Below are 18,789 nucleotides of genomic sequence, written 5' to 3' on the forward strand. Positions count from 1 at the left end.
TCCCACATACCTGTGTCCTGACATAAAATGGGGCATGGAATACAAGGTTAATGCAGCTTCTACCAGAAGTTTGGAAATCAGCTAAGGCTAGGAAAAGGGGACGTGGATAGGGCGGATTAAGTCTCAGGGCAACAGAAGGAAGGCAACGGTTTGGGGTCACCTGAATGAAGTGTGTGGAAGAGAGAGTGGTAAAAGAGAACCAGAAAGGAAAACGACAAAAAGCTTTTTAAAAGGGATTAAAATAATTGAGAAAAGTTTTAATACATTAAAACCAGGTACTCATCATTTTATAATGCATTTGCCATTTTTGAACAATACAAAGTAGAGGCAGATAGTGACGCTTCATAGAAATGTTGAGTCCCCTTCCCTTCTAATTCCACCTGCCATACAGAGACCCAGACCTCTCTCCAATATTCTGTTTCCCTCCCACCCCCTAGAGAATAACTCTGCCCTGAATAAAACACTTAAATACTTCATAAATAGTAAATCATGAAAAAAATAGCAAGAATTCTGTTTCCTTCTTATTTAAAAAATGGCAGCAAAGACAGAAGGCCAGAAACTGGCTTCAGGTGGGGGTCGGGGTGTCTAATATAGACAGTTACTTGGGTACAGACTAACCTGATAGGGGGAAAGAAGGGGAAAAGGGGAATGGGGATTCAACAGTCTGCCTGAGACTCCAGCCCCCATTATTCCCACAAGACCAGAGTGGCAAGGTGGAGACTTTTACTCCTTGTCATTGGGGAACAGTGGTCTAAAGTACCTTCTCCCCAATCTCTCTTCACTTGAGGATGCAGGGATGGCACCACTGCACAAGTCAAATGACTCAAGAACAGATTCCAGAGACGTTACATTCCTCTGTCTCACCATTGAGGACTGCCTGTTACATACGTAAAGCTGTCCACCCTCCTGACCCAGTTCCCCAGACAAGACACTGTTGCAACAGGTAAGAAAGAGCAAGGAGGGAAATCCTTTGAAGAAGGATACAAGATTCACTTGATAAGTCTTTATATTCAGGAAAACAACCAGAAAATATTTCAAATCGCAGAGAGTAATAATCAGTGTGGCCTGACAGTCAGCAGGGATCCTGGTCAGAAGATCTCTGACTTATCCCACGGCCACTCCAAGTGAGTATTGTGTTTATCGATGTATAGGCCCTTGTCTCGTATCTCAGATTCTTGAGACAGGAGAAACTCATAATGTGATGCAAAGAGGATTCTCCTGGAGTCATAGTTGTCACTGACATGTGCTTTACCAGCCTTTCTCCTCTTTATGGGGAGCCCGCACTCCTTCCCCCGAACATCTCACTGCTTGAGGCCTCTGAGGTGGCCAGGGTCCAACTTCTTGTTCTGAAATTGGCTTGAAATCTTTTTTTAAAAAAGAAAAGGGGAGGGAGTGTGAGGAGCTTCTGAAAACCCAAGCCAAGGAGGGGGTAGGAACACCCCTACTTTCCAAAAAACCTTTAGCAAAGTTACAGAGAACCTCCCCTCCTGAAGGCAAGGAGAGAGCCGCAGTTGGGGCGGTCAGCCAGCCTGCTGCAAAAGAACAGAGTCCAGCTGCTAAAAAAGAGGCAAGGAAGGCGGAAGAGAACCGCATAGTCCACCAGCCCTACTTTCAGTTTTGGAGAGGGCACAGTCCTAAAGTCAACTCTGGAAGCTGAGCAGGAAGTGCAGAATGGGGGCCACTCAACTTGGGATCCGGGATGCTCTCCACACAATGACACTGCCGGACTGCCTAAGGCACTAATTAATGCCCATCCTGGGGGTGGGGAAGAGGCTCCTCTTCAGGAGTTTGGGGAGAAGGTTCTCCCAGACTCTACTATTCTCCTTTTCAATAGCCAGGAAAGGGGGAGCTCAGCAGCGCTGGGATTGGGGCTGACACCTTGGGACCACAATGATGGAAGAATCTAATTCCAAGTGCCAGGTCCTCTGTTGGGTTTTTTCTCACTGGAGAGGGAAAGAAAAAATGAGTAAAATTGTGGGGAAGGAGAAAAGAGTAGAAGAGAATCAGAGCTTTGGAATAATTTCATAATAATAATAAGTTCATTTCAGCCTGGGTGGCAGAAACAAAGGCTCTCTCCACCCAATTTGGGCCATAACACTGAATCACAAAGGGGGAAGGGATCATGGCAATCAACAGTACAACCAGCTCCTCCCCACCTCAATAATAAGCCTCTTGTGCCTTAGGACACCAACCTCCCCAAATCCCAGTCACTCACACAGCTGAATTCTGACTCGACAGCGTCAATTCTTTCTGAGGGAGGTGAACTGTGGGAGGAAAAGTGTTAGGGGAGAGAAGTCAGATGGGGCAAGGGGTTGTCCCTGCTCAGGCCTCATTATCCTTCCTCCTGACTGCCCTACTCCCCCTACCCCTCCAAGTTATTTCAATGTTATCACTTGTGAGCATCAGGTGGAAGAAGTTAAGGAAAAGCTAAGTTAGGGACTGCTATTTTGCTCAAACTAAAACAATATTTTCTCGCCACCTATTGTGGTTCTCTGCTCCTTCAACAGTAACATAAATTGCACCAGCATCCTCATTCTGGACCCCTGTACAAGGCTGACAACACTGTCCCTCACAGGCCAAACTACTTTGTGGCAGGGGCAAAAAAGGGTCTCACTCTGAAGGTTTTTGGATGAAAAAAGGTTTGGAGAGTGGAGCTAGGGAGCTCAGCTTCAAGATCAGAGTGGTCAGGAAGAGGAATAAGCAGACATATTAGCACAAAGGGACCATGCCCAAGGCCAAGGCCCAGGGTAGGGGCTCACCCCTCCCCTCACCTATCAAGACTGAGGTTTCTCGCCCTTCTCAGGATCTCTGAGCTTGAGCCCACAGGAAGGTGAACCTGCACACCCATGAACCTAAGTGGAGAGCAGAGGACAGACCATGACCTCTGAGGGTCACAAGGGGTCAAGTACTGCCTTCCCAGAAGAGTACAGAGAGTTGGAGAAAGGAATGAGAGACCTTTGGAAGAGAGGGCTGAGGAACAAACCTGTTAGCTGGTGTGTTGAATTTCTCACTGCCTGGAGAGGTAGAAAGGGTGGTGGCAGCAGAGTCACTATTGGTCTCGTCCACTGGTGGAGTTCGGGGGAGTAAATCAGGGCGGTGAAAGTAGACACCTAGAAGATGAAAGATGAAATACGAACCAGTGAGGAAAAAGAGGAAAACTCTACAGGAACTCAGTGTCCCACTGGGTCAGCAGGAGTCAAGAATGTGGTAGTGTCTCATAGAATCTCTAAGATTACAGGCGTCCCAATCTGAAAGATGTTGGGGAAGAGAGGGAAAGGAGGTTCCTAACGACATATGGTGGCCACACATGGTGCTAACCTGGTTCTACTTCCACCTGTGTTGTCATTTCTGCTTTGTTATCTCCAGAGACAGGGACTGTCAGTTGGGAAGGGGAGAGAGAGTTTCCACCTGGGCCCATGCGACGAAGGGATGAACTGATCCGACTCTTTTTGGAAGGAGAGAGCTTCACTTCAAAAGGGAGAGAGAGAGCGGCTTAGTACTCAACATAGAGATCAACACCAAGATTAAAAAAAAAAAACGTATAAAGTACCTTACTTCTCTTTCCCCACCTCCCCATCCCTTGAAAAAGGGAGAGCAAGTTTAACTTGTAGAGGGAATACATCATTATCTGGGGTCCCTCAGTAGTATGCTCCATTGAGGAAGAAAATGGGTAACAAAAGGTAAGGGAGATGTATCTTCTCCTCAGCCCTAATATGAAATAACCTTTGTATCTTAACTCCATCACCCACCCCCTTACTGTCCCTCAAACCCAAGTCCTCCCCTCCAAATTTCCCTTATTCAAGAAGGCTTGAAAATGATTATCCTTTTAGCCCCTTAAATTGTCATTGAGTATTACTTGCATTTTTTGGTATATTGTCTTAAAAATTCTATTAAGGCTTTATTTTTGTGTTTGTTCTTTCAAGCTTATGTCCCTCTTGAAAGAAGAGGCTTTCTTTGATTTCTTTAGCACCATGCCAGGCAATTTTGTTCAATAAACAGTAATTAAGCGAAGACCTGATTATTTGGTAGAGTTGCATAAAATTCCTAGGTCCCTGAGGCCCTCTTGAGGGAGCTTTGGTGGGCTTAGTATCGAAAGGTCAAACAGAAGCATGGAAAGGGCCTAAAGCCTAGAGGGCTTTAAAACATGGAGGCCAGGATAAACTAGTCTACTTTTGCTGCTGAGAGGGAAAAAAAGTAGAGTCCCTGGTGGGATGATATAGGCTACAGTAAGTTTATGTCACAGTAATTACTCTGAGCATGGCCTGGGACAGGAGACAAAGAAACCCCCACCCCAAGATAGGAAATGTGTGTTAATGTTCCTTATCTAGTTGGCTGTCGGACCCAGTGGTTGGCATGGTTGCCATGGTTGCCACATGGCTGTACGCTCTAATTCCCCCAGCCCTCCCAAATGCCCCTCACCTCAGTGGCACAATGTATAGGGACAGTGATGGGATTGGGTCATCAGGGAAGAACCACTTACAGGGAATTTTCTTGAATACTGTATGGCACATGAATCGATGGAAACGCTCGGCATAGAAACCCGGCCTATGCACTGACACCGTGTCCTGTGGAGTAGAACAGGTTTGGGAAAGGGCTCTGAGAAAGAGGACCCCTCCCCAATACTAAATGCCATGTGCCCCTGAGCCAAGGACCTACAGAAGGTGGAAGAGGGAATAGGGAGAGAGGCTGGACTGGTGATTTTAACAGTAGAGGGAATTTCTCCACTAGCACAGGTTGTAATCTTCTCTGAAACAGAGCCAGACGGAGGTGCCTGGAGCACTGAGAAATTAAGTGACCTGCCCAAGTTCAAAGGCCAGCATGTCACAAGACCACAGGGTCATAAATTCAGAACTGGGAAATCTCAGTCAGTGAGTCTAGTCTCTTCTCATTACAGAAAAGGAAACAAACCCAGAGGGGCTAAGTGACATAGCCAATGTTTCAGAGGTAGAAATTGAAGCCAGGGCTTCTCAAACTCAAAGTCAACTCTACCCATTTCATTATAGAGAAAATTGAGCAGGGAAATGCAGGACAGAGAGGTGAAGAGTCAGGTAAAAACAACCCACTTACCCCATCATGGACCAGAGCTTTCCATGAATGTTCCAGCTTCTTCATGAACCTGTGAAAGAGTTATTAGTGCAAAGACATCCTGAAAGTCATGGACTCATTAAAAAAAATAATTATTATTTGTTCTGCAAAGGTGGGTAAATGGTGGCTAGGAGAACAAAGTCATCCAAACTTAATTCTCTTGAGAATTGAGAGATTCAACTGGACAATTGCAAATGGGCAATGCGCTGGGGCCACAATGATATGGAAGGAGGAGGGCAGGCTGCAGAGTCTTTCAGAAATTGCCACGCTCTTTCAGTAACACCAAACTTCCCCCAGAAACAAAGGCCCATCTTTTTAACACTAATGTTTTACTGGTGGCATTGTATGGCTGCGATTCATAGAAAACTATACAGTCTCCAAAGACTTAAAAAGCAAAGAACTATGGAGATCACACACAGGCTGCTACACAAAACAAGTAAGGAACCACAACAGGAACTTCAGTAAAGATGCCATCAAATAAATGCATGATCAAAAAAGGAGATGGGCGGGTCACACAGCTACAGCAAGGGACCTCCCCGCCATGGACTGCCTGTGTCCGCTGCTATGGCAAGAGAAAGTAATGAGGGCAACACGTGTTAGGTGGAAGCTCTGTGGCGAACATAGGAAAGGACATGAAGAAGTGTCAGCCAGGATGGGAAGGTATGGATGAGCTGAAATCTGCATTGCTGGACGGAACATGCACATGGATGAGATCAGATAACTATCTGAGAATGCAAAAAAACAAAAAATCTATGTGAGGAATGAGGCAGTTATCCAGGCCAAGGTAATAGTGTGAATCAGATTTTGGTTTGTTGTGGTGATAAAAGGATCTAAAGACAGGTGATCTTTTCTTCATGAAAAAAATCAACAAATACTGAAGACTTGTTATGTAGATGTTCATCATTTTCAAATGCAAGGGCCTCCCAGGGGAAAAGGGAGAGAGGAACTCTGGGTTGCAGCAGATGCTCCTCATCTCTGTTCACTGGGGCCAGAAGCTAGGGCTCTCGGCCCAATTATAGAAACTCCCTTGTTTTTCCCTACTGGGAAAGTAAGAAAGGAAGAGAAGTAACTTCCAGCTACAGCCTGCAGTGGAGCGTGACTCATGCCATGTAAAGCAATAGCAGACAGATGGTCTTAGGGCTGACTTAGCTTTCTACCAGAAGGTATGTGTGAATTGGGGGAGGAAATGAAGCCTCTCATCTGAAATCTTGCATAACAAGCAGATGTCCTGAAACCTATGAGTCTTAATCAGGAGATATCTTGGAAGCAAGGCTAACTTATCTGACTGGAAAGGGGATATTTAACCCTAAACACTCATCCCTCCTCAACTGCAAAACCTAGGATCCATTTCTGTGTCCTAGCTACCCAAGAGATTCTCACCTATAAGACTGTAGAATGTCAATGATACCGATATAAAGCAGCAGTCGATCCCCTTTATTGTTTCGGGCAGGAATGCCACCCATCCTGGGACAAATGCAAGAGAGAGAGAAGAATGAGGAAACCACAGAGCTATAAAAGCATGGCACCTCCCATCCCTAAGTCAAATTCGGCCATGGACTTGAGCTCACTAAAGCACAAACTATACTTTAATTTCCAAGGATTGGAGAATCATGAAATCTTCTCCCTTCAAAAATATTTTGCAGGTAAGTTCCTTCCAACCCTCCCCAACCTGCCTTTCAGGAAACCTTCCCTAATAAGCCCCACTGGACAATGATCAACCTTATCCCATGGATATCACAATCTACACTAGATCTTTACCTATACCATAACATTTTTCTTGGGAGTCATGCTACAGGACAACCTCGCTTAATAGTAGTCCAATAACTAGATTTTCACGGATGGGGTCCAAGATGGTTCTATTCTAAACTGAATTACAATCAATAGTGACCTGCCTTACACTGAATTTCCCAGGACTCATCATATACTCACTGGTCCTCTGATTCCATGGTGCCACCCCGTCGGGCCTCCCCCTGGATGGACTCCATAGCTGTGGAATAGAGAGCCTTCTGTGGGGCTGGTTTTCGGGTGTCATTTCCAGAGCCCATTTCAGTGGGCAGCCGTTCTCTCTGGGCATGCTCCATGTTGTGAATCGCCACCAGCAGACTATAGTCCATGATCTTGAAGCTTTGTAGCACCTAGGTGTAAGGAAGATACTTTGGCTAGAGTCTTTGAGACACATGAAACCCAAATTGGAAAAAAGGAAGTGAAAATTCCAGCACGAGGAAGAGGATTACTAAGACCTGGCACCCACCCCCTACAAAAGCAGAATTTGGAAGGGTTCTCTTAGAATTAGCCTATTAGCAAATGGTTCTCAAAAGAACTGCAAACTATCACAAGTAATTTAAAAAAATTAAAGTCAAAACAATTCTGTTTCACCTCCTGGTAAGCAAATTAGTAAAGATGACAAAAAATGGTAACAGTCTATGTTGGAGAGACTATGGAAAGACAGGCACACTAATACAATGTTGATGAAGCTGTGAACTGGTATAACCATTATGGAAAGCAAAGAACTAGAACCAACAGAAAACAGCTAAATAAACTGTGGTATGTTACTATAATGAAATACCACTGTGCTATAAAGAATCACAATTACAAAGAATTCAAAGAAGCATGGGAAGATTTAAAAGAACTGATGCAAAGTCAAGTAAGCAAAGCCAGGAAAACAACAAAAACAAGGACAACACTGTAAATGGAAAGAACAACAAAATTAAGCTAAATGCTGTGTCATTACGACCACCAAGCTTGGCCCTAAGGGAAATGAAAAAATGAACTACTCCTTTGTCGGAAGAAAGGCATGGGGCACTGCCTATTACTGTCAGACCTGGTTGATGTGTGTATTAGTTTTCCAAAAGTGTCTTTTTTTCTTTTCTTTTTTTCTGAACTCTTAGTTACAAGGGCAAGCTCACCAGATAGGAGAGGGACGAAGAATAAATTTGGAAATGAAGATAAAGTACCAATAGCAAATTGAAGCTCAAAGTAAAAAAGCAGCTTTCTCTTTCTCTTTCCCAATACAAACAGATGGGGCTCCTGTAACTCTAACAAAGGCCTGATGGGAAAGGGGACCCTTCCCCTTTCACCCTCCTCTTGGCATAATTCAGGCTCTCAAGTTCCATGTGGATATACCTTGCTAACTTCCCTGGAGAACAGCATGTTTCTCTATCAATCTTTCTCTAAATCCTCCATTCCTTCAGGGGCCCCTCAGCCCATTCTTCCCATTTTTCTCCCAAGTCTTCCTTACCAGCTTTCACCCTCTGTCTCTGCCCATCCTTTCTCCCTGCACTTTATAAAGTAATACTGGATTCTTGTGAAGGAGCTAAGCAAGGTGACAAAGAGGCTATTCTAACTACAAACTTCACAGGGCTGGGTTCATTGTGATACTTGGTGTCAGTGAGAAGTCTGGTGACTTTTTTTTGAGGGAAGGGACATTTAAGGAATATCATCCTACCTTGCTTGTCACAAGGTCAATACTGAGGCATGATCCTGATGTTCCTTTTGCAGGGGCAAGGGGGCACTCACCAAGCAATCTCGCTGCAGCGTCTTGCACAGGGCATTATACATGTCAGAATCCAAGAAGAGGCCATCTGGCACGTCTTGCAAGAAGTCTAGGTCTTTGTAGGTGGGGAACACTTTTTCTCGCTCTTTCTGTGAAGCCCGTCGTTTGTAGGTTGAGCCCTTGAGGTCATACTTGACATGCATTTTGACTGAGCGTGGAAGTAGGTTGTTCATCACCACAATTCGAATGTTCTTGCCACCTGCCTGTACACAGTACAGCCCGTAGAATTTGGGTAACAGAGTCCGTGGATTCTGATTCAGGTTCTGAGGGGGCAGAGACAAGAGAGATGCAGGGGGAATACACTAAAGGGGAAGATGACTTTCACTAAAGCTCCAGGATAAGTGATACCATCATCTTTATCTCTATCACTTTTTTGCCTTAGGAGTGCTGGTATTTACTTCCCAAGGCAGAGCTTTAGGGTCTGTCAGCCTGGGATTTTCAAGCTACTCTTACTTGTCTGAATCCTCCATAGCATTCATTTCAATTCTGCACAGAAATCATTACAACAAGAACAGCTGTGGATACAGTGACCCATACAATAATAGTAATTTAGGGTCAGGATACAGAATGAGTGAGGAAATATTTCTCTGGAGTTGTTGAGATAAGGATGAGATCATCCTGTGACAAAGGAAACATCCTGGGGACAAATGGAGGAAAAAGGTACTAGGAGGCCTTCCTGACCTATCCTCAAGCCTAGGGGTATATACAAAGAGGGCAAAGTCAGCAGAAGTCAAGTTAAAGAAACTGAACCTGAGCATGTGGCTTTGCCCTGGGATCTTAAAGAAGGCCTCAAACCCAACCCTACCTGTGAACCTCAGGGTAGGCCAGACACAGAAAACTAAGACCAAGGTGAGGCAGGAGAAGAAGGGATAAAAAGTACCAAAACAAAGTTCTTGGGAAGGAAGCGTCAAAGCTGCTTTTTCATGCTCGCTGGCACCATGGCCTGGAAGCAGATGGAAGGGAACTGTAACCCAGCTCTCTTACCATGTAGTATCCTGGCAGCAACTTCTGCAAGAACTCGGCCTCTTTGTGCTGGACAGTCTTGATGATAAATTCGTCATCACTGGACACGTAGAAGATGGAGCCACTGGCTCCAGAGTTGCAGAGCTCAATTAGTGGCTCACTACATAGGGAATACTGGGATCCAGAAAAAAAAGAAAAAGAGTTTCAGAAACACCAGGACCTGGCAAACCTGGGAATAGAATTCTGGGCTGAAGAAGAACTGGGAAGAAAGGCATCCCAGAAGCTTACCAGGTAGTCATCAGGCCGTATTCCGAATAACTCTCGGAAGTATCGGAAAGCAACAGGGGCATAAGTCTTAAAACGGAAGTCATTATAATGATGGCCAGGGGTCAGGTTGCTCCCTTCACTGTACAAGATAAGTAGAAACAGTCAAGACTTACAAAAATGTGTCAGGAAGCCTCCCTCAGTGCTCCCCCAGAGTCTAGCCAAGATCACCCTCCCAGAGGGATAATCAAGGTTCTGACTGAGTCACTTGTTGAGTCAAGGGCTGAGTGTGGGGATTAAGGCATGGGCTAAGGGAGTACTCATATTACTCCCATACTCAACTCATTAAAAAAAAAAAAAAGCAAAAAGCAACAGCTGCTTTAGTTTTCAGCTCATTAAGCATGGAAAACTAAACCTCTGTGGCAGCTAAGGACAAGGAGACCTGCAACGGCAAGTCAGACCCATGATCCCTTGATTGGGTCTGGGGAGACACCTGACTTTTTAACCTTTGCCAAACGCCTTCCTCAGTAGGAAGATCATATAAACCTTTAAAAGGGTTTAAACCAGAGTGTATACGACTACCACATCAATAGAGATTCTGGCCACACTGCTGGGGGGTGGCGGTGGGTACCACACCAGGCCCTCCTTTTCCTACCCTTAAAATGCAGCAAGTACCAGCAACTTGCTACAGATCATTAGTGGACAATCTCTGTTCTGACTGAACTCCACTGCCCAGGTCAAGGGTCATGGTTGAGCGTACCTGACTTCTAAGGGCCAGTGTCAGGATGTGGACTAGACTCAACTAGATGATACGATCTTTCTTTGTTTGTCTCCCTGAGCTGTTCAACCTTCCAAAACCTTTAGGTGCAAAGTATTGTGCTCATCACTGGGGGTATACAAGAGACAAAAACCAAACAGTCCCTAACCTCAAGGAGCTTACTTTCTACTGGAGACATATAATGTGCACAATCAAGTAAATTACAAAGTAGTAAGACCAATTTTGTGTGTGTGGGTTTTTTGGGGTCAGAAAATGCCACATCTAATCTCCTTGAGGAACCCCTAAATCTGATTTTGTGCATCAGCAGAAAGGGACCAGATTTGTTCCCCTAAATGTCAGGTTATCTCACCTGGGGAAGAAGATACTCTCCACTACATAGAAGTCTTGCATGAGGACATCCCGCTCTGGTTTGGTGCTAAGACTGCCAACGGTATGGGTAATGCCTAACTGAATGGCACCTTTCAAGGCTGATGAGGTTGTCTGGGGGAGAGGAAAAGTAGGATAAATTCAAGTTATTAAATCTGACACACACTATGAAAGTTCAGATTCAGGGTGCTAGAAGAAAGAAATGAAAGCAAAAGGCTTCTCGGTAACATGCGGGGAAAAAAAAAAATACGTGCTCCTGGCTTGCTGCTACATCAGGCCCTGCTAGTGCCGAGAGGGAGCAGAACATTCTGCTGGACAGAACAGCAAGAGCTGGGTCTCCAGGCAGGGTGCTCCCTTCCAGCTGAGTTCACTCTACTGCCAGACACACTTTCTTTAGGGCTCATAGCTCTGTCTCTTCCCCACTCTTAGACTTCGATCTTAGGAACCCTCTCAAGCTGAGAATGCTGGAAGACAACCAACAGATACACATCCTCCTCCCCGCCAAGCACTTTATACCCCTGATGGTAACTCCATGGGTGCCTGGCTGGCTATGGAGAGATCACAGCAGCATGCAGCAGAGACTGACTAGGACCCCAAAAGACTAAAAACTCTTAGTTGGGGGTAAAAGGAACATAAAAGATGCAGATCACTTCATAAAGAAAAAGGAAGGGCTTAATAAACTCATCTTCTCCAATGTGATCAAAAAATTCTAAATCCAGGAAGCAAAGGCCCTCACCCACCCGAATTCAGGATCCCAATTCCATAGGAAAGACTTTGTACTATGAGATTCGGAGCCTACTACAAGAGGAAGGTATTAATCTAATGAACTATGGAACTATTTGCATTTCTGCATCTTGTTTAAGAGAAAAGGAGGCAGAAACAGTAGCCTAAGCCACTCTGAACATTGCCTATTGAAAAAATGAAAAAATAAACACATCCTACTGTCATAGCATCAAGAGATTTTCATCTATAAAATTGGACTAGATCACGGATTCTTAATCTGGAATCCATACATTGGTTTTTTTAAAGTATTTTAATAACTATATTTCAATATAATTGGTTTCCTTTATATTCCTATGTATTTTATTTTCAGTATTTAAAAACATGATGTATGCATAGGCTTCATTAGACTGTTAAAGGAGTCCATGTAACAAAAAAATGAACTCCTGGACTAGATAATTGTACAGACCCCTTTCAGTTCTAAAGTTCTAAGATATTATAGACTTTAGCAAAATTAAACTACAGCTTACCCAGGGATGGAAGAGAGACTACAAACCATCCAAAACAAAAAAAGCTGGGAATAAAAAGAAGCAACTTTTTTTCTTCTCCCTCTATACTATTTCACTTGGTGATCTCATCAGCTCCCATGGATTCAATTATCCCTGGCTTCTTTCAAATCCCAGCTAAAATTCCACCTTATGAAAGAAGTCTTTTACAAACTCACTTAATGCTGGTGCCTCCCCTGTGTCAATTATCTCTGATTTATACTGGATATGCTTTCTATTCCATTAGACTCCTGGAGAGCAGGTTTTTGCTTTTCTTTACCTGTCCAGTGCTTAACACAGTGCTTGGCAAATAGGAGGCACTAAATACATGTTTGTTGATTTGACTTAACTTCTGTTTCAAGAATTAGCTATGTGAAAATCTGAAGTGTATGTCACTACATCGAAGTGCTGATTTATGATAATGCCACTAAGACAAGGATGTCAGAAGAGCCAATATGACCAGAAACCAGAATCTAGCTCCACCAAATCAATAGGCTGGCAGCCCTAAGCACCTCCTATACCAGTCAAAGGAGCTCTGGCACAGGAGTAGTTAGCATTTATACAGTGTGCTTAAGGTTTGCAAAAGTCTTTACATATAATATCTCATTTGATCTAGACAACATCCCTGTGAGGTAGGTACTATTATTAGGAAGCTAGCTACAGAGCTCCCAGGGAGGGCTACAGAACAAGAACATATCTTGGAGCTTGGCCAAGAGCTGAGAAAATCTCAAGTGGCTGCTCTTCTTTTCTCTCCCCCTGGCCTCTGCCCCTACCCAAATCCTCTTATCTCTTCTTGGTTGTGCAACCACCTTTACATCCTACTTGGTATCTCAAGGGCAGATATTTAGGCTCCTCCCACCAGTTTTGAGAATTCTTTCATTCCAAAGACAATACTTGGAAGTAAGGAGCTTGACGAGACAAGCTGCAACGCGAGCCAGCTGCTGTCTGTCCGGGAATTGCCATATAAGGAGCTGGCCTCTTCGTGCAGTTTCATGTATATGAGGCATCACACGAAAGGTAGCAGGAGATGTATCTGCCCTGAGGTGAGGTGAGAGCAGCCTTGAAGGACCTGTTGTATGCCTTTCCCTAACAGAGAAACCCAGTTTCTTTTGTACAATAAGCTGGTACTTGTTGCCAACTCTGTTACAAAAATGTAAACCTTCAATTAAGAACATCCTCATTTAAACATACAGAGACGAATAACAGTCTATCTTTTGTGAGTGCATTGCACTAGCTATTTGTAATGCTATTTCGAAAAGGCAGAAGATGTGAGAACCAGAAAAGGGGACAAGGGGAAATCAGAGCTATCACTGCCCAGTTCTAAGAGGAGAGACATGAATCCAGATATACCTTTTTATATGTTGTTTCCCCAGAGGGATCAACACTTCTATGTCCTATTTTCTTGACTGGACCAGAGGAGCCAGATACCTACAAAGACAAAGAAGACAAAAGTAAATATTCACACTAGGCAATTACCAAAGTAGATACAATCACTGATGCTCTGCTTTCTAGGTTAAGGGCATTTAATAAAGCTTCAAAGCATTAATGCTTATTTCCAATACATTAACAGAAGCAGGAACAAAGGTCAATTGAAGAGTGTAGCTATACAATGATACTGTCAACAGAAAGGAAGAAAAAATGAGATTGTGGAACAGGTATCCCAGAAACTATGCTAAATCCTTGGCTGACCTTTAAAAGGATGAATTACTAAATAATGGAAAGCATTTTGGATTTATAAGTGAGAGACAACTTGATTCAAGTATCAACTCTAACACCACCTATGTGACATGGTCAACTCCCTTTATCCCTCAGAGACTCAAGTTTCCTCATCTGTAAAATGGGGATGGTATCTCTAGTACTTACTTCATAGGATTAAGAGAATAAAATGTGGCAATGTTTGTCAAGCACTTTGGAAACCTTAACGTGCTACGTGAATGTCAGCTGCTGTTATTAAAATTATTAGTAAGGAGGCTCATTTTCTACCTCTAAAATGCTGATCACCAAATCACTCTGGACCCTAGTAAGTCAGATTAAAAGATCACAGACTGCCTAGACAGTCTAGTCATTGGCTTATGGGAGCAGATTTAGAGCCCAGCAGTCACAAGGCTGAGATGGACCATTCCAGTCACAGTAAGAGAAATTGCTAGGAGTTTAGTCTTGACTTACGTTTTCTATCCTCAAAATAAGTAGAGAAGAGGGAATGGTGATTTAGGGAAGAACCAATAAGATTAATCTTTGGAGCCAACAGTCAGAAGAGAGGAATATAAATAAACAAGGCCTCCTAGACTTCACTACATGACATTAAAATTCTATGGCTCCTCTCAAGGCCCTTGGTTCCTGAAGATAATCACAGCTGGTCACATTCTTATGATTTAAGATTTATACAGCACTTTTCAAACAACAATCTTGTAAAATAAGTTGTATGAGTACTTCTATCTCCATTGAACAGATGATGAAAATGAGGCTTAGAAGCTAAAGATTTGCTCTGGGTCACACAGCTAACGAGTGTTGGAGTCGGGACTTAGAGACCTCCACAGTCCCAATACCAGCACTCTTATCATTAGATCCCTGGTTTCTGAGCAGAGGAATCTTGGGAAATGACCCAGAGGAAGGATTTCTTCAAAGGCCCTCAAGACTTGGTTGCTTTCTACTTGTGTGTTCTACAGGTTATCACAGATCCCTGGAGGGGGCAGAAAAGTTAGAGAAAGGCAAGGAATATGGTCTAGGAAGGAAGTTTTAAAGAATATCTCCTATATGGTGTAAAGAGTCGTATTCTATGTTCGCTGAAAGAATAAAATAAAATCAAAGCAGAAGTGACATTGGTTAGACACTAGGAACCTCTTTTCTGTCTACCAGAGGCGAGAGTCAGCTCATTCTGCCCTAACCGAGGGCATTAGCTAGTAGAGGTTAGTACCATGTACAAAAAAAATTTCACCCTACTCAAATTCTTATTATCTTCTGACACTCACCTCAGAGGAAGTGGTCAAAGATTTTTTGAATGATGATTGTACTGTAAAATACAAAACAAAAACAAAAGCATAAGTACATGCTAGACTACACACACACACACACACACACACACGTTTCTTGCTTAAACACACTAAAAATCAATGTTCGACCCTAGCATGACAGTAAACTCCAATCACCTCCTCATTAATTCCAGATGCCAATTCTTTTTTAGGAACCTCGTACCCAACATATAATTTTAGTTCATTCTCTTCTCAGTATACATCCTTCTTACACTGAGCTTGGAAAAAATATAATTCTGTAATTATTCTCTGAACACAAAGTCAGTGGCTCTGACTTGACACCAAGGTAGGAAAAGGGAGGGACAGGAAATATCCCAATACTCCTAGAGAACCTCGAGTTGGGACTAGTCTATTGCCACGTTTAAAATAGGCCGTCATTATTGCACATTGGCCTTCTGATAAAATCCTTCAGAACTTCAGAGAATATCTTGAGAGTCCAGGAACTTTTGTTTAATACAAAAGAGAATAAGATGTTCAATCCCTATGAGGAGAAGGTTAGGTTAGTACAGATTATGGTGAAACAGAAATGAGGAGGAGAGAAAGGGGACGATGTAAAGCACTGGTTCACAAACTTTTTGGTCTCAGGAACCCTTTACAATCTTAGAAACAATTGATTACCTCTCAAAGAGTTTTTGTTTATGTGCATTATATCTACTGATATTTACCATATTAGAAATTAAAACATCAATTTTCACTTCATGGACCCCTTGAAAGAGTCCCAGGGACCCCCAGATCTCATGCTGAAAACCACTGATGTAAAGGAACTTAGGGTACATAGGAACTGTTTAGGATTTCTATATCCTGTCCTGGTTTATTGTGCTGTTAATGTCAATAAATGAAAAGATATAAGTAGCTTAGGTTTAAAATTCATTCATTCAAGAAATACTGAGTGCCTGCTATGGACAAACCTTATCATTCAAATTTCAATTTATGGCTTTTCACCCATTTGACTTGGGAAAAATGTGAAGCAATTATCTTTAGAAAATGGCTGCAGGCCCTACACCTATGAACAGGTAAGTTTGCCACCCTCACCTTTACCTACATGCCAACCAGGAAAAGGATGAAGCCAAAGCAAAGGCAGGCTGACAGAGAGTTTCTGCATTTGGGGAGAAGACAGAACTTTAAGCTACATTTATCTTCAGGGTTTGCTCAATCATGTCTTTGGTCTATTTCTGAAGAATCTGAAGGGAAGAAGTTTAAACATCTCAAAAAAAGATGTAAATGATAAGTCTAAATATAATGGCAATTCAGGAATGAAAGTGAAGACCTGGGAAAAAGGAGAGGGAAATTTGGGGATACTAAGGGAAAAAAATTACATCTAATTATGTAAACCAGACAATTTAGATCTGAGGATCGAGGGAAAAGGTTCGGACTCAATACTGGCCACAGGCTAAGTGTTTACAGTCCCACAACGCAGAGCACAGACAGGCTAGAAGCCAACAGAGTGGAACAGATGGTTCTCATTCCTCTCTTCCCAAAAAAGCAAAGACTTGAATACTGGTACCGGTTCTTATGCTTAACATTTCAATGCTGTTAAGAAGACACGCTACACAAAATGAAACATGGTAATAGGAAAAACACAGACTCCCTTCATGCCCAGATTAAAGGAGACTTAACTCTTCCTCACCATGGCCCTGTAAATCCTTCACCCCCTTCCATAACAGACCAATTTTCACAAAAACTAACATAACTTGGGTGAACAAAGTTAGTTTGAGACTTGAGGGCCTAGATCAGGGATTCCACATTTATATTTTGATGCTAAATCTGCTACTGACTCTCTCAATTTAGTGGCTCAGCCTTTGAAAAAAGATAAAAGTTATTTCTCGGATAGGAGGAGTAAGATATTGAGCATGAATTCTAATGTGGGAAGGATGGGTCAAAGAGCAAAATCTGAAGTTCATCTGCCATGTAAACACTCATGAATCTATACTGAGCATCTCAAAGGCTTGGTTTCTCCCAAACTGACTCCTTAATCCTCTAGGTAGAATTTAATCTGCTTTGAGCTTGAAGACTTGCCCAAATAACACACACAAAAGGAGACCTAAATTCTGAAAAAGCTGGTCAGTCCCAACTATGATTCCAGAGGAGCATGATGAAACATGCTACCCACACCTTGATAAATGACAGATTTAGGGTACAGACTGAAACATCTAATTTTTAGACATGGCCAACACAAAAATTTGTTTTGTTTGACCATGCATGTTACAAGGGTTTTGTTTTTCTTTCTTTCCTCCTTTCTTCCTTCCTTTCTTTGTTTCACTGAGGGTAGGAGGGGAAATGAGAGGGAGAGAATATTCCAATTAAATGGAAAGATGAGTCATTAATAGAGGCCAAAGTAATGAAAAAGAAAGGCATTTTTACAATGCTATTTCCAAGAGAAAGGGGGAGAAAAAAGAGGAGAGGAGAGGGAAAGAGGGAGTGGGGAGAGAGGAAAAGAGAAGGAGAGGGAGAGGGGGAGAAGGGGAGGGGGGGAGGGAGGGAGAGAGAGAGAGAGAGAGAGAGAGAGAGAGAGAGAGAGAGAGAAATAGAGAACTTGCCAGCTCAAGGCCAACTTTGTTCCCTACACTCCTTAAAAGAGGTTCTGGTTCTTACTCTTTCATAGTATTCACATAACATGTACCAACCAGATCTAGAGTTGTAATCTTAGACAATGCCTAAGACTCTGGTGGGAGGACTCCATCCAATGATGCCTTTCTCTCTTCTTTTTTCAGCTGGGATACTGCAGCTGCAGAGCTGGGGTTCATCCCAGGAAGCTTGCAGCTGTAAGGGGAAGAAAAGGGGCTGCCAGGTGCTAAATAATGGCCCTCAGACCAAACGGCACTCGGAGAACAGGCTTTACTCTTCTCTTTGCAGGAAGTTATGTCCCTAGGAAACTAATCAGAGTGCCAAGCTACCAGGGAGGGATAGAAAAAAACAGAAAACCTATAGGATTTTGCTAAGGCTGCCAACAAAGACTCAATGCTACAACCCAGTTTAGTGCAGAGGCCTGATGGACACTGGAGTGCCAACACTGGGCACCATCTGCTATGGACTTGGCCCTAGGGTTCTGCCAACTTGAGATGGTCTATCGAGGAAATCCCAAAGTTGGAGCAGTCACTACCATTGCACCTGTCCTCTTCACAATTGAGCCTTCTTTCCTCTGTTTAAGCATTTTATAATTGTGGGAAATGACCTCAAAAGAGAAACTGTTAAAAATGCCAATTCAGCATGGCAATACCAGCTTGATACTTCCAGCTGGATGGTGTATTTGGTCTGAAATACTACAACATTTGACTTGGGAGGACAGGAGAGATTTAATCCCTTTGCATAAGACCAAATTTCTTTAAGAAGGATGTTGATTTCCTGACGCCTTTCCTCAAATACCTTCTGGTAAGGACACAATCACCCCCAGTATATTCTCCTATTGAATGGGGAACCCAGAAGAAGGTATGAGATGGAGATAAACACATGAAGTGACTTTTCCCAAATAGGAAAGATTTCTCTCTG

The 18,789-nt window shown here is 43.1% G+C and overlaps 1 protein-coding gene across 4 annotated transcripts in view; it reads right to left on the minus strand.

The window, feature by feature from the left end:
* Positions 1–223: 223 nt before the first annotated feature.
* Positions 224–18,789, minus strand: part of LOC114043178 (phosphatidylinositol 4-phosphate 5-kinase type-1 alpha-like) — a 31,028-nt gene continuing 12,462 nt past the window's right edge. Inside the window, exons 2-16 of one of the 4 annotated variants that reach the window (XM_027862187.1) lie at positions 15,244–15,284; positions 13,625–13,702; positions 10,993–11,123; positions 9,890–10,007; positions 9,623–9,775; positions 8,602–8,901; positions 7,015–7,220; positions 6,466–6,549; positions 5,068–5,116; positions 4,481–4,565; positions 3,319–3,468; positions 2,984–3,110; positions 2,772–2,852; positions 2,216–2,264; positions 224–1,943 (exon numbers count right to left, since the gene is read on the minus strand). In XM_027862187.1, the coding sequence (XP_027717988.1) occupies positions 1,941–1,943; positions 2,216–2,264; positions 2,772–2,852; positions 2,984–3,110; positions 3,319–3,468; positions 4,481–4,565; positions 5,068–5,116; positions 6,466–6,549; positions 7,015–7,220; positions 8,602–8,901; positions 9,623–9,775; positions 9,890–10,007; positions 10,993–11,123; positions 13,625–13,702; positions 15,244–15,284 (1,655 nt within the window). In that variant the 3' untranslated portion in view covers positions 224–1,940. Of the gene's footprint in view, positions 1,944–2,192; positions 2,265–2,771; positions 2,853–2,983; positions 3,111–3,318; positions 3,469–4,480; positions 4,566–5,067; positions 5,117–6,465; positions 6,550–7,014; positions 7,221–8,601; positions 8,902–9,622; positions 9,776–9,889; positions 10,008–10,992; positions 11,124–13,624; positions 13,703–15,243; positions 15,285–18,789 lie in introns of all 4 variants that reach the window. The other 3 variants (XM_027862186.1, XM_027862188.1, XM_027862189.1) reach the window with 3 other exon arrangements.

Source organism: Vombatus ursinus, unplaced genomic scaffold (genome assembly GCF_900497805.2).
Source record: "Vombatus ursinus unplaced genomic scaffold, bare-nosed wombat genome assembly UNPS02014768.1, whole genome shotgun sequence".
In the NCBI taxonomy this organism is placed as follows: domain Eukaryota; kingdom Metazoa; phylum Chordata; class Mammalia; order Diprotodontia; family Vombatidae; genus Vombatus; species Vombatus ursinus.